This window comes from Zosterops lateralis (genome assembly GCF_965231275.1).
Source record: "Zosterops lateralis genome assembly, chromosome: 4".
Lineage (NCBI taxonomy): Eukaryota > Metazoa > Chordata > Aves > Passeriformes > Zosteropidae > Zosterops > Zosterops lateralis.
This window is the reverse complement of record NC_139765.1, coordinates 17,339,412-17,351,697: the sequence shown is the minus strand read 5'-3', so window position 1 is coordinate 17,351,697 and position 12,286 is coordinate 17,339,412. Positions and strand designations below refer to the sequence as shown.

At 44.1% G+C, this 12,286-nt stretch overlaps 1 protein-coding gene across 2 annotated transcripts in view; it reads right to left on the bottom strand.

Annotated features, from left to right (window-relative positions):
- Positions 1 to 12,286, bottom strand: part of TMTC1 (transmembrane O-mannosyltransferase targeting cadherins 1) — a gene marked incomplete at its 5' end in the record, with an annotated part of 153,432 nt that overhangs the window by 29,992 nt on the left and 111,154 nt on the right. For both annotated transcript variants that reach the window (XM_083858670.1, XM_083858671.1), the window contains one exon: positions 11,132 to 11,245. In XM_083858670.1, coding sequence (XP_083714796.1) covers positions 11,132 to 11,245 — 114 coding nt within the window. The remainder of the gene's footprint in view (positions 1 to 11,131; positions 11,246 to 12,286) is intronic.

Below are 12,286 nucleotides of genomic sequence, written 5' to 3'. Positions count from 1 at the left end.
ATTCCTCCAATGCTGTATCTGCAATAGTCAGAATAAATTTCAGCAATCTTCCCTTTAACTATTACAGGTTTAGACTGCACAAGAACTCGTGTTAATAATTATTCCCACTTCTTTTAGGTTAGCAAAATTCCCTCTAATACCACTGAACAAAAGCCCTACTGACTTGCACAGTCAGGAGATTTCCAGCTTCCCAAGATGATACCAGGTATAAAACATATACAATCATCAAAACTGATGACCATTTATTCTGCTTTTTCATTTTAATGCCACTATTATCTGCAAGATGAGGGCTTTAAAAAAAAAAATAAATGAAGGACTTTGTTTGGCTCCATATCTGAATTACAAGACAATTACACAAAAAAAGAGAAAGGGAGGAAATTTGTTGTTATGACTGCAACCTGTGATCTACCAAGAATTTTAATTCTTTTAATTCAGATCGAAAAAGACCATTTAAACAACTGGCAAGCTCTGCTCACAATCCTGCCTTTAAACAGCCCCTGGTCTGGTGCCAGGAGTATTCAGGGTGGGGAAGGCATTAGTGTGACTATTACCCACTTGCCCTTAAGAGCATTAGGGGCTTTTGTACAGCCATTGCTGCAAGGGATGGGGCCAGACTAACATGCAATTAGCCTGGAAAACTACCATGGGTAGCATGGAAAAGGCTGCAATGTCGTCTATCAGGGGTCTGGGCAGCCCCCCACAACCACTGCACAATAAAAGAGATTATTGAAAGCAGCCCAGAGACACTTCTGAGAGCTGGGACAGTTCAGAGATGTCACATGAGGGTGACTCTTCCTGATGCCCTAGCCCTTCATCACTCTGCAAGGGTTGACAAAAAGACTGTTGAAAGCACATTCCCAGTGACTTAGAACATGAGTTCTTATACCCATTATAAAACTTGTAAGCAACCCTGGTCATAATTAACTCAACAGCCATGCCATGGCAGCAGCAGCAGAAAGAAACCTGCCTGCATCATCTTGCATAATATTCAAAGGGGGGTCCAAGCATATTAATTTCTTCTATAAATAAAAATAATAAGTGAAAAATAATTAAAATAAATGATTGAGTTGGAGAGATCTGGTGTACCTGTTTTTTGTGAATACATCTTTTGATTAAATAATGCATTTAAACTTAGCACTCACAGGGACCACATCACTATTGAGGCAGCTGTGACAAGTCATCTTCCTGTGCTGCCCTGATGATATAGGCTGTTACCCCTCTGTGGCAAGAGGAGAGGAGAGCCTGAAGAGCCCTGGGCCAGACTTCTCACCATTCCTCCTCCCTACAAGAGGACACTTCCCTGACAGCTACTCTTGGCTCTCCTGGTGCCTGTCCAAACCTACCACAAAGCTCAGCATCCATGGGGCTCCCTACAGCCACATTAAGCACACAGACTCAGAGGCCTTATTTATCCAGGCTCAATTACTTGCTAGCAGCATGACAACTTGCTTTTAAGGCACGTTTTACTATTTCAATATATACTGTAATTATTGGCATTGTTTTGCCAACAAAAGTAAGAATGTTATATGAAAAATGTTTCTATCTGTGCCAAGTTTTAATATCGCCCATTTTATATTTACTCCAGTATACTATTTCAAGCCAATTTTCCAATTTTAATATTACATCACACTCATTTTCATATATTTATGTAAGTTCTCAATAAAACTCTTTATCAGGTTGAATTAAAACATGATTTGATGTAATTCTGAGACCAGTCATTCTTCTGGGAACAATTCTGCACTGGCAACAACTCAGGTCATGGCCTCAGGATGGCGTGGCACCTTGTTTCAAGAGCTGCTCTACATGATGTGAAGATGTGGATGGCAGATCCTCTGTCTTCCTCAAAAAGATTTTCTATTTGCAACATTTGAATTTCTTTCAAGGAAAGAGAGCTGATCCTGCAATATCAAGCAGCAGCTGGTCTTCTCTTGAAGAGTTCTAGTAGTTGCATCAATATTTCCTCAAAGGTAACACCCTTCAGCTTGGCAGAAAGTTTGTGGCAGGCTGGTATTTTTTGTATTTAAAAAAGCACCTGGAAATCCTGTTGGAAGTCAGGCAAGTGAGAGATCTAATGCTTTTAGGTTCCTTTGAAAGCCTCAGGCATAATCTTCTTCAGTGAAAGCGTGACAAAGCAGTGAAACTCCTGGCTGCACACAGCACAGCCCGGAGCTGGGCATTACATTGCGCCCATTTCCACACACTCAGCTGCCAAGGAGTCCTGACACAGTGCCAGGAATAAGACAGGAAGTGACCCCATCCCATCCCAGTCTGGTGCTGGAGGCTCAAAGAGCATCCCTGAGCAGGGCTGTGGGTCCTCAATCACTGTGGCATGGGCCAGCTCAGCTCCTGAGCAAGGTCCTGCTCAAGAAATCAGTGCAGGGTCATGCCTGATCAGCAGTGTCTACAGCAGGATCTTGATCTAACCTGGGATCTCCAGAGGCTGACTTGGTATGATTTAATTTGTATATTGACAAAAGCCTTGTGAATTCTTTGAGCTTGACATCCATTAAAGAAAAAATACCCCCAACCTACATCAATATCCAAAAGCATGCCATTCAAATAGCAAACTAGTAGCACACTAAACAGTATTACAAGTTTCAAATTTTCATTAGATTTTCAAACTTGGGCAGAGATAGAAGCCTGAGAGTTAGAGTTGTAGAGAAAAAACAGGATTTTAAGTCAAACAATAACACAGCTAAATATAAATAAATAAATAAAATCTTTCCTGCTAAACTCTCATGTTCCCTGAAGTGTTGAGGCAACATGAGGTTATCAAACAGGGCTGTCTGCTTATTCTCTCACATAAGGAATTTATGCACGAATCCACGCAAGTCCTGAAAATCCCAGGAAACTCAACACTCCCAAAGCCCAACAAAAGATTAATCATTCACAACATGCCTGACTTATAGACACTGTGAACAATGCAGGCACCTCCACAGAGCCCACAGAATCTTGAGAGATCCCACAGCAAACAAGAGACCATCAGGTGAGCCCTTCAATCAATTGTGACAGGACAGGATAAAATAATAACATGCTCTCACCGAAGCAGATGGGGGTGAAATCATGCCTGTCATCTCCCGAGGCTCCCAGTTGCCAGGGGAAGCTGTACAGTCCCATACTGTGCAGTTTTCATAAAAACAAGGACAGCAGGCTAAGAAAAAAGCAGTGGCTGTGGGAATAAGTAACTAACCCTTGGATCTGAGGTTATCATTAGCCAAAATTGAAAGGCAGACTTGAACATGTGCAAAGTACAGCTATAAGTTTCTCTCTGCATACCCCACAGAAAAATCAAAATAGATGCCTTGTCCCAATAAGAAAACAGTTTTCATTAGGGGAGCACTTTTCATGACCCAGATTTTTTTCATCAGTCCCCAAGAGCTTTGATGTAGTGTCTGAGGAAGGCTATTTGAAAAACAACCAAGTCCCTGAAGGGCAGCATTGAAGGACCTGCACCCACAAGAAGACATCATGGTGTAGGAAGGGACCCCACCTGTAACCATCATTGTCCAGGGCTGACACATCCGTCTGTCTATCCCAGCAGGCACAACCAGTTTCTGTGGCTCTAAATGTACACATACAGTCTCTGCATCAGGGCTCATGGTTGCACTTATACCAGTTCTGTTTTCAAGTAAATAAAAGGCTGTGCATTGACTGATTGCTATTTTGTCACTAAAAGCAGAAAAATTGAGCAGAGCTGGAGCAGCCCTCAAAACAGGCAGGGATTATCACTTAATAGAGAACAGATTCAAAAATAAATTACACTGGCTGAAGTAATTTGGCCACCATCACATGCAACATGTTGTAAAGGCCATAAGTCTCTGATTCAAATTATAAGGCAGCCCTTTCAGCCATCAGTTACCATTAAAATACTTGTAGTGGTGTGGTTTTGGTTTTATCAGTTTTATGTATGTATTTGTTCCTTGTTTTATATTGTTTTTTGTAACTTGTAATGGTTTGCCCCATGTCACCCATGTTTAACCTTCTTGGTTTTACCCCAACCCCAGTTATATGTCAATCATAAGTTATACAGCCCGTGGGTCTTGTCTGTCACTTTGGGGTCTCTCCCAAAAGTCTGGAAAGTTCCAGTAAGGACCCCAAGTGATTGGACAAGACTTCAGCTGTCTCCCCACCTGAGTTATTGATTTGTTATAATATGTGTCATTTACCTGCAGAGCCATACCTCCATGATCCCTGATTTGTCCTCAGTTAAACCCATTCCTGAGTTCCTCCCCCCAATAAAAGATGTTACTTGGGGGGGATTTCCCACTCTTTTTTCCCGCTGCTTCTGCCAAGGGGTCACTTCTGCTGAAGCGTGTCTGCTGAGGCAGATACTAGGGGATGAATAAAGCCAGTAGTTAACCCTGAGCAGACTCCCTCTTTCTTTCCTGCTGCTGTCGCTTGACTCCCTCAGGCAAACAAGAACCCAAGAGATCAGTAAGGTTCCTCCTGCTACCAAGCCGTACCCTTTACTGTCGAGGTGTCAGGGCTAGCCGAGGCAGAGAGACAAGACACCTCTACAAATACTCAACAATTCCATCCAGCTTCAGGAAAGCCACCACATACCTACACAATACTCCTTAAGCCTACTGTCAAAGTCTGAATCAGAACACCACACAAAGATATTCCCAACTGCCTGGACATGATCTACCTCCAGCCCAGAACATCCACTAACACAGAGTATTACTACATGAAATCTCTATGGAGACATTTCAGGCTTGCTCCAAAAGCCTGACCTAAGCAATATCAGAATGTCAGAAAGGCAGTCCTGGTTTTGGGTGCAAAAGCAGCTACAGCAGTCATAGCGAAGCAGCACTGCACATTTTTTACTCACTGTAAAAAGAGGCTAACAAATGGTGCTGGTATTTTAATTCTTCCCAGAAATAAATCACAGATGGTATCCAAGGCCACCTGCAGTCCACACTGAGAGGCATTTTCAAGGCAAATACATTGACACACACACATAAAGGTCTGTAAGAACACAATTTTTTACTGCATGGAGAGTGCAATTTAACTGAATTTAAACAACCCCAGACACCATTGATTTAAGATATATAAAAACCCAGCAGGAAGGTATGTGGGAAAACTAGGAAGAAACCTGAGTCTCCCTTACAGCATTAGGGCTTAATTTCTAAAGTATAGTGAGGTGAAAGAACAGCCTTGCTTTTTTTCTTTTCTTTTCTACCCATTCCAGTGAGGCTATGAACCAATTCTGTTCCCTCAAAAATACAGGGATACAGATAAGCTGCTTACATTGTTTTCTCTTCTCCATCTAGCCTGTGTTTGAATACTAAGGATACATAACCATGATTTCATGACCCTTACTGATGCCACAAATCAGCATTCCCCATTTCCATGCTGTAAGCAATGCCCTAAGATATATCACTTGCAAGCTCTGCAAGAGCCAGACCAGACAAGTTGTAGCACCAAGTGTTTCCATACCAGTTTCTCTGCCTCCTGGCCCACTTTCCCTCTCTCTCAAGGATGAACAGCTCCCTGAACTGCAAAGAAAACCAGCCCAAGAGTTCCTACTTGCTGTCAAGAGGCTCCCTCCTCCAGAAGATGCCACAAGAGGGAATGAAGGTTTCTGCATGGCAGGCTGGTCCCCTTCCCACTCTGTTTGGTCAGCAGCATTTGGCAGGTGAAGTCGAAGGGGAGCTTCTGGCTAGGAACCTGTTGGTGGATGTGTACACACACGGAGGTAACACTGCAGAAATGTGTGCACTCTCATTTACATACATCAGTGCATTTATGTAAATAAATCCACAGTACCACATCATCAAAGTGGATGCCTCTTGCAAGACTCTGTACTGTCAGGTATGTTTTAACATCCAGAAGGCAAAGATGAGTTTTTAGATGATGACCCTTTTCCAGACACAGAAATGTAGCTGGGATAGCACAGAATTAATACTAGCATGTTTATCTACCCAACTCCAGCAAGGAACTCAGCAATTTCCTTCAGCCCCACCCACTGATGCTCACATTGATACGCCCTGCATGGGAAGCACTGCTCTTGGCACTCATGGCAACCAACAAGAGAGAGAGATGGTAAGAACTGCTTTGGGAATTAAAATGTTGAATGAGTGCAACTGTAGGAGGTAAAGTGAATTATTTTTCTCCCCTCCATTGTTAAAAGGAGATTGATTTAATTGATAACAAGTGTTCACCAACTGGATTTTAAGGCTCTGCTGCTTTTCTCTCTCTGCATGTCAGCCCATAGCTGCTGTCAGTGCATAGCTGAAGGGCAATAAAAGTCTCAACAGTAACATCAAGCACACGAGGCTGGGGAGAAGCAGGACAAAAGCCTGGTAACTATCACCAACAGCAAAAACATTTTCATTAGCACATCAGAGTTGTTATTCATATTTGAAAGAGGTTGCATGACCTCATATTCTCACTCACAAATGGGAGACAAGTGGTAAGATAAATTTCAGATAAGATCAGCACTGTTTGATCTCCAGGAACAGAGGTTCCTCCAGAGTTCCTAACAACAGCCACAAATCTGCAGCAGAAGCAGCAGCAAGAATGTTAAGACCAGCTTTCAAAATAGCCGTGGTCAACTCACATCTCAGACAAACTATTTCTGGCCTTTACTTTCTGAAGGAAAAAACCCTAAGGATCTCCTGGGGTCACTACCATATGTCGGGCAAACCAGTGAAGCCGTCTAATCCAGCAGTGTGTTTTTCTTTTTTTACTGTAGGTAAGCTGAAAGGTTTACAATCCACTTTTATAGTTGCTGAACACCAGCTGTTTGTCAGGGCTGTTTTATGGGTAACTCATCTGGCATCTCTGAAGGGCTCCATTTCCATTCTTCTTTTAGGAACTACTTATAGAAAGAGCTTTTCCTACATACATAGAATTTTTTTTCTTTTCATTCTCCCCATCTCCAATTCAAACATTGTTCTTCATTTTCACATTTCATTTCCATTTTCATTTCCCCCACTCTTGGAGAACATAATTAGATTGCACTAATTAGCCAAGTTGGGCTAGGTCAGGGTGTTGTGTCACTGGTCTCTGGGCTGGGGTGAGGAATGAATTTTTTGATGGGCCACCTGCAATGGCACCATCAGTCTCAGCTGGTTGCTGAGACTGATTGCCAAGTTTACCTTGGAAACCTGCCCTGCAGTTTCACTGTCAGAGAAAACACATTATTCTTCTCCACTACTTTTCTGCCCTGAAGCTAGCAGAGGTACACCAACATTTGCCAGCAGAGAATCCCACCTGTCTCTGAAAGCAGGATAGGAAGCAGTTAAAGCACTGAGGATCAACTTTCCCAGGATTTAGTATCAATTGCTGATATTTCACTAGGTGACCTGTGTGCACTTCAACACTTTTTCCCACAGTTACAACTTCACAGGAGCAATGTGTGGCTTTGCTGAGCAGACACATGGCAGACACTTCTGGCAGAGCAGGACTGCATGGAAGTGCATCCTTATATTGGTGGAGTTGGTGGAATGGCAATTGCGTGCAGTTCAAGCAGCAGACTGACAAGATCACTTTTATTTACTAAACAATTAAACTCATTCACCAGAGATCAAGCAGACTTGCACTGTCACTTGGCACAAAGCTGGAATAGTGGATGAGCCACCACCCACTGAGGCACTGAAGCTTTCCCTTTCCTATCTCCCAGGCAGCAAGCCATGTCCCTATTGACTCCATTTCCTTATTAATTCCCTATTGATCTGCTCACTGAGTACTAGGCAGAAATAATATTTTTATTGTCTGTACTCTTGTGTGTGCTGCCATTGGACTGTGAAGCTTCCTGAGTATCTTGGGTTTTCTGTAAACTGGGGAGGATGGATCCACCCACACTCACTGGGAGAGTAGGCACTCAGTGAGGGGTACCTATAGGAAATCATGAAAGCTTGTTGTGTGAATACCTCAGCTGCTGGTCTGCCTACTCCCTGTCAGAGTCTGTCTGTGAATGTTATGCCTCACAACTGTCTCCGATGGTTGAAGACCAGGACCCCCGAGGAGACTGGGGAGAGACCCTGGCCTGGCTGAGGTGGGGCGCTTGCCGAAGACTGATGTGCATCTCCACGAGAGCGGAATGCAAGAACAATAGTAGCTTGTTACAGTGGACTGAGCTGACTATACTGACCGTGCTAGAAGGGTACAGCTTGCCGCTTGTTCCTGAGCACCCAACTTTGACGCAGGTGCCTGCCTTGGCCCTGTGCCCTCTTTGGCTCCGTTCCACTCGCCTTGGTCCTCTTCCTGACCAGCCTATAAAGACTCTGCAGATCCCGTGCACCCTTCGTGATCACCCCAGTGGAGAAGATCGTGTCTATGGGCATCTCTACGTCTTGAGGACCTCCGACTCTCCACGTGGTAGCTATAATCCCCCTTCCCCTCTTTCTCTATCTTTCTCACTATTCTCTATTTTCTTTCCCTACTATCGCATTGTGGGCACTAAATAAAAGTGCATTTTTTTGTTTAAGCAAAGTGGTTTGTCCCCTGCTGTGTCTTTTGTGCGTTGAGATCTCCAAAACGAACCATCAGGTTCCCCGCACATGTTTGCGGACCCTGACACTCCCTGACATGGAAATTTACAGAATGATAATTCATCTTTCCAGGTCAAGCCAGTGGCCAAAAATACCCTGAACCATCAAAATCTGCTCAGGATATTACAGCTACTACTTCCTTCTCTCTAATTGTGGAGATTGGTCTACAGTTAGAGCAGTCTGTGAGGATGGTAAACAGCTTAGACATAACGGCTGTTTTCTGTGATACCTGTGTATGGTCTACCACTGTATCCACCTGAGGCTGCCTGTCCCACACCCAGCAGCTTCTCCACTGCTTCAACACAGCCATCAAACGTAGGCACCCAGCAGAGGCTGCTGGGCCCACACACAACCCCAGGCACTGCAGAAAGGGTCTGTCTGTGTGAGTGGAAAACACAGGCATTACAGAATGTAATTCTCAACAGAAGAATATAGTGTACTGTTTACTAACATTCTTCTATTGCTTATTACACAGACCCCAAATAATTTCCCTGTGACAGAGGTGGGAAGGAGGAGTAAATAAAAGAAAAATGTAAGTGCAGAGATACGATGGGACAAGAACAAGTAGTTCAGCTTCTCAGTGATGGAGACTTCAACTCCTGGCCTGCACTTTTGGGTCAAAAAGTCAATGTACAAAGTGAGTTTCACTTTTCCAAGTCGCCAGCTGAAATTACTGAAGCAAGTCGAGTGTTAGCACCAGTGCCATGAGACAACAAGCACCTAGATAAGAGCATGGCTGGTTCTGTGGGGCTCCAAGCCCCAACAAGGCTTCAGATGCTCTATAAACAACACCATCAGCATAAACAGTGCCATGAAACACAGTTGAGAGAACGTTTGCAATCAGTTCTCAAAACAGACTCTTTCATAACTCAAATACTGCAGAGCAGAAAGCACCATTATAAGCTGAGTTAGAGAAGATCTTTTGTCTGCAAATCCCATTTACACAAGCAGAAGCAATGTTGGTAGGAGCAGTTACATTACTCTGTGAACTTCACCACAGTGCTTGGATAATTTTTGTCAGTCCCTCTTCTTTTTAACTTGCAATGGGCTTTTCCGGTAAATTGGAAAAAGTTCAAAGACTAGATACAGGAACAACTGGAGGACTGCAAAACCTTGTGATGTTGAAAAAAACAGCACCTATCAAGCAGCAGGTTAAGCAAGGAGTTGATCACTCTATGGAAAATAGACTTTTGGTAAAGGGATCTTCAGTGTGGCATTGAAAGTTGTAAACAAATTCAATGGCTGGAAGCTGGAGTTAAACAAATCAGCCTAAAAATAAGGGAGGACATTTTCAACAGCCAATGTAATTAACCTTCAGTACAGTGTACTGGTGGTTGTGCTGCATTTTCCATTGCTGGAAACGCTAAAAAAATAGAGGGCTTTTCTAAATGACTTCTGAAATACCAAGCATGGCAAAATGGAACAGGAAGTTGCTCAAAAAAGCTAAAAATCACCTTCACCCAGGTTCAGTCCCTCCTCAGTTACAATGAACTCCTGTCCTCATAGATCAGCCTGGGTGGGAGAGCCTTGGAGAGCTTTTATCATAACCCTGTCAGCTAGCCAAAACCCAAAACATACATGCAATTTCTGGAGTTTTCTGTCACATCACATGTCAGGAAAGAACATTTCTTCCACCTCCTGGCATGCCCTATGGAGCTGAGCTCTGCCCTTGCTGTCCATCAGAGCCACTCTTCAATCTTGTCCTTCCCAAATATGCCTGGGAAACATTTCTATTCCTGAAAACACTATCTGCACACTTTGTACTGGCTTTCCCTTGCCAGCACGCTATCCCCCCAGCCCTCTTCCTTGCATTCATTCCCCAGAGGGGCTTGGTCCTTTCTCCCAAGTCCCAAGGACCAGAGGGGAGAGGTTTGGGGAACTAGGGTGACCTGCTTGGTGCACTGAGCACTGTCTGGGGAGCAGCTGAGCTGCATGAACAGCACTGGCAGGAGCAGCAAGTGGAGGAAAGCTGCTCACAGAGAGCAACTCCATCTGTGTGTGAAGGAAGGGTCCTTCACAGATACCACAGGACATGTCCCATATTACAGTCCAGCCCTGGGCCCTGACGACTATTCATCTACAAGCAAGGCAATTCATCCTGCTGCTTCAGCTTCCCCCTGTACAGAACCCCAGCAATGATCTTTGCCGTGTTACTGCACAGGAGCATTTTCAGGATCGATTAGTTTAGTGTTCATGCAAAACTCAATACAAGCAGTAAGCACCATTATTGTTACTGCACTTCAGATGGCTACTGCACTGACATTTTCCAGGTATGCACCATTAACAATTTACAAAGATAAATGGCCCATGAACCTGAAAATGCATTTAGGACAACTACCTCCTGCTTACCAGCACACATTCAGCTGTGTAAATGACACCTCATTGCTCAACGTGTAGCTATGGTAACATTTTTATCTCATATACTGAAGTGCACACATACACACGTGGAGCTGGAGGAAAGCCAGGCTACTTCATTTCATGACACATCAACACCGACCCAGGAACTTTCCCAGGCTCCGAAAGCCAAGCTGGTCTTAAAGAGCTGGGGACGAGGAGCGGCCAACTTGCCCCATGCCTGTCAGGAAGGAGGTGGGTTAACAGCAGGCCTCCCACCAGTCCTCTGAGGGACTTACTTGAGAGCAGTTTTGTAGTGGTAGATTGCTTCAATGTTACGGCCCTGGTCTTTCAAAAAATTGGCATAGTTGTAGTGCACCTTGGCATTGTGGGGCAGGGTCTTCACTCCTGAGCTGTGAAGAGGAACAGAAGCAGGACACTGTTAGCAGCCAGGTTACTCCATCTTCCCCAGGGTCGACCTTCTTCTCACAGTCCCTCCCTTCTGAAAAGCTTGCTCATAATACGAGCACCTTGTCACCTCCTGTGCATTTGTGCCAACACATCTCATTATAACTCCGAGCTTGTCCCAAGCGCCAAGTCCCCCAGGCAGACATGAATGTGTGGCAGCAATTCAACTCATCCTGGTCACTGTCACCGCATGCACTTCCAGCAGCAACACTGCAACACTCCCTGTGGCCAGATGCTGCTGTATTTTAAAATCTGAATTACTAAATTGGAAGACCAAAACCTAAATGTTTAATATTTAGAGGGAGAGCATGTAGTACTTTCTAAAAACTGAGTCCTTGCTTAAACCTGAGTGTCATGAAGCATCTTACGAAAATCTTGATTTAAACCTGGCACTGCAGATACCACAAAGAGGGTATGTTTTCCGTGTACATCAGCCACTAGATGGAATGCATGGCATATTCCAAGTACCAGCATAGGTGCATTGCTTAAGGGTGAGCAGAGTATGGCCAGGAGGTGAGGGCTAATGGGACTCTCACCGTTAGGTGGCAAAATAACACTCTGGCATTATAATACATGACTGAGGATATCTGGCTGCACAGCCACCCCATCCCTCCCCTTTGTCTCCCCTGCCATGAGTAGACTGAACTCAACATTTGGAATTAATAATGAGGGCACAAAGACAAAAGCAAGCATATGCTTACTCACTTAATTGAGAGCACAGAAAGCAAAGTACTCCTTGCACAGCCAGAGGAAATGCCATTTCAAGGTTAAACAGAAAGAAATCACAGGAGCACGTACACCACGGAAACATTTCCCCTGCAAGAATCCAGAGAAGTCACTACTCCATTTAATGGGGGAATCCTTTCCAGCACATAAATAGAGGCTCTCTGAAGTAATGGGAAATAAGGATGGATGAATCTGTTCATGTAAAAGCAGACAAAGTGTTATTTTTTGCTCACAAGCAGATTCCTCCCAGCTACTCTCTT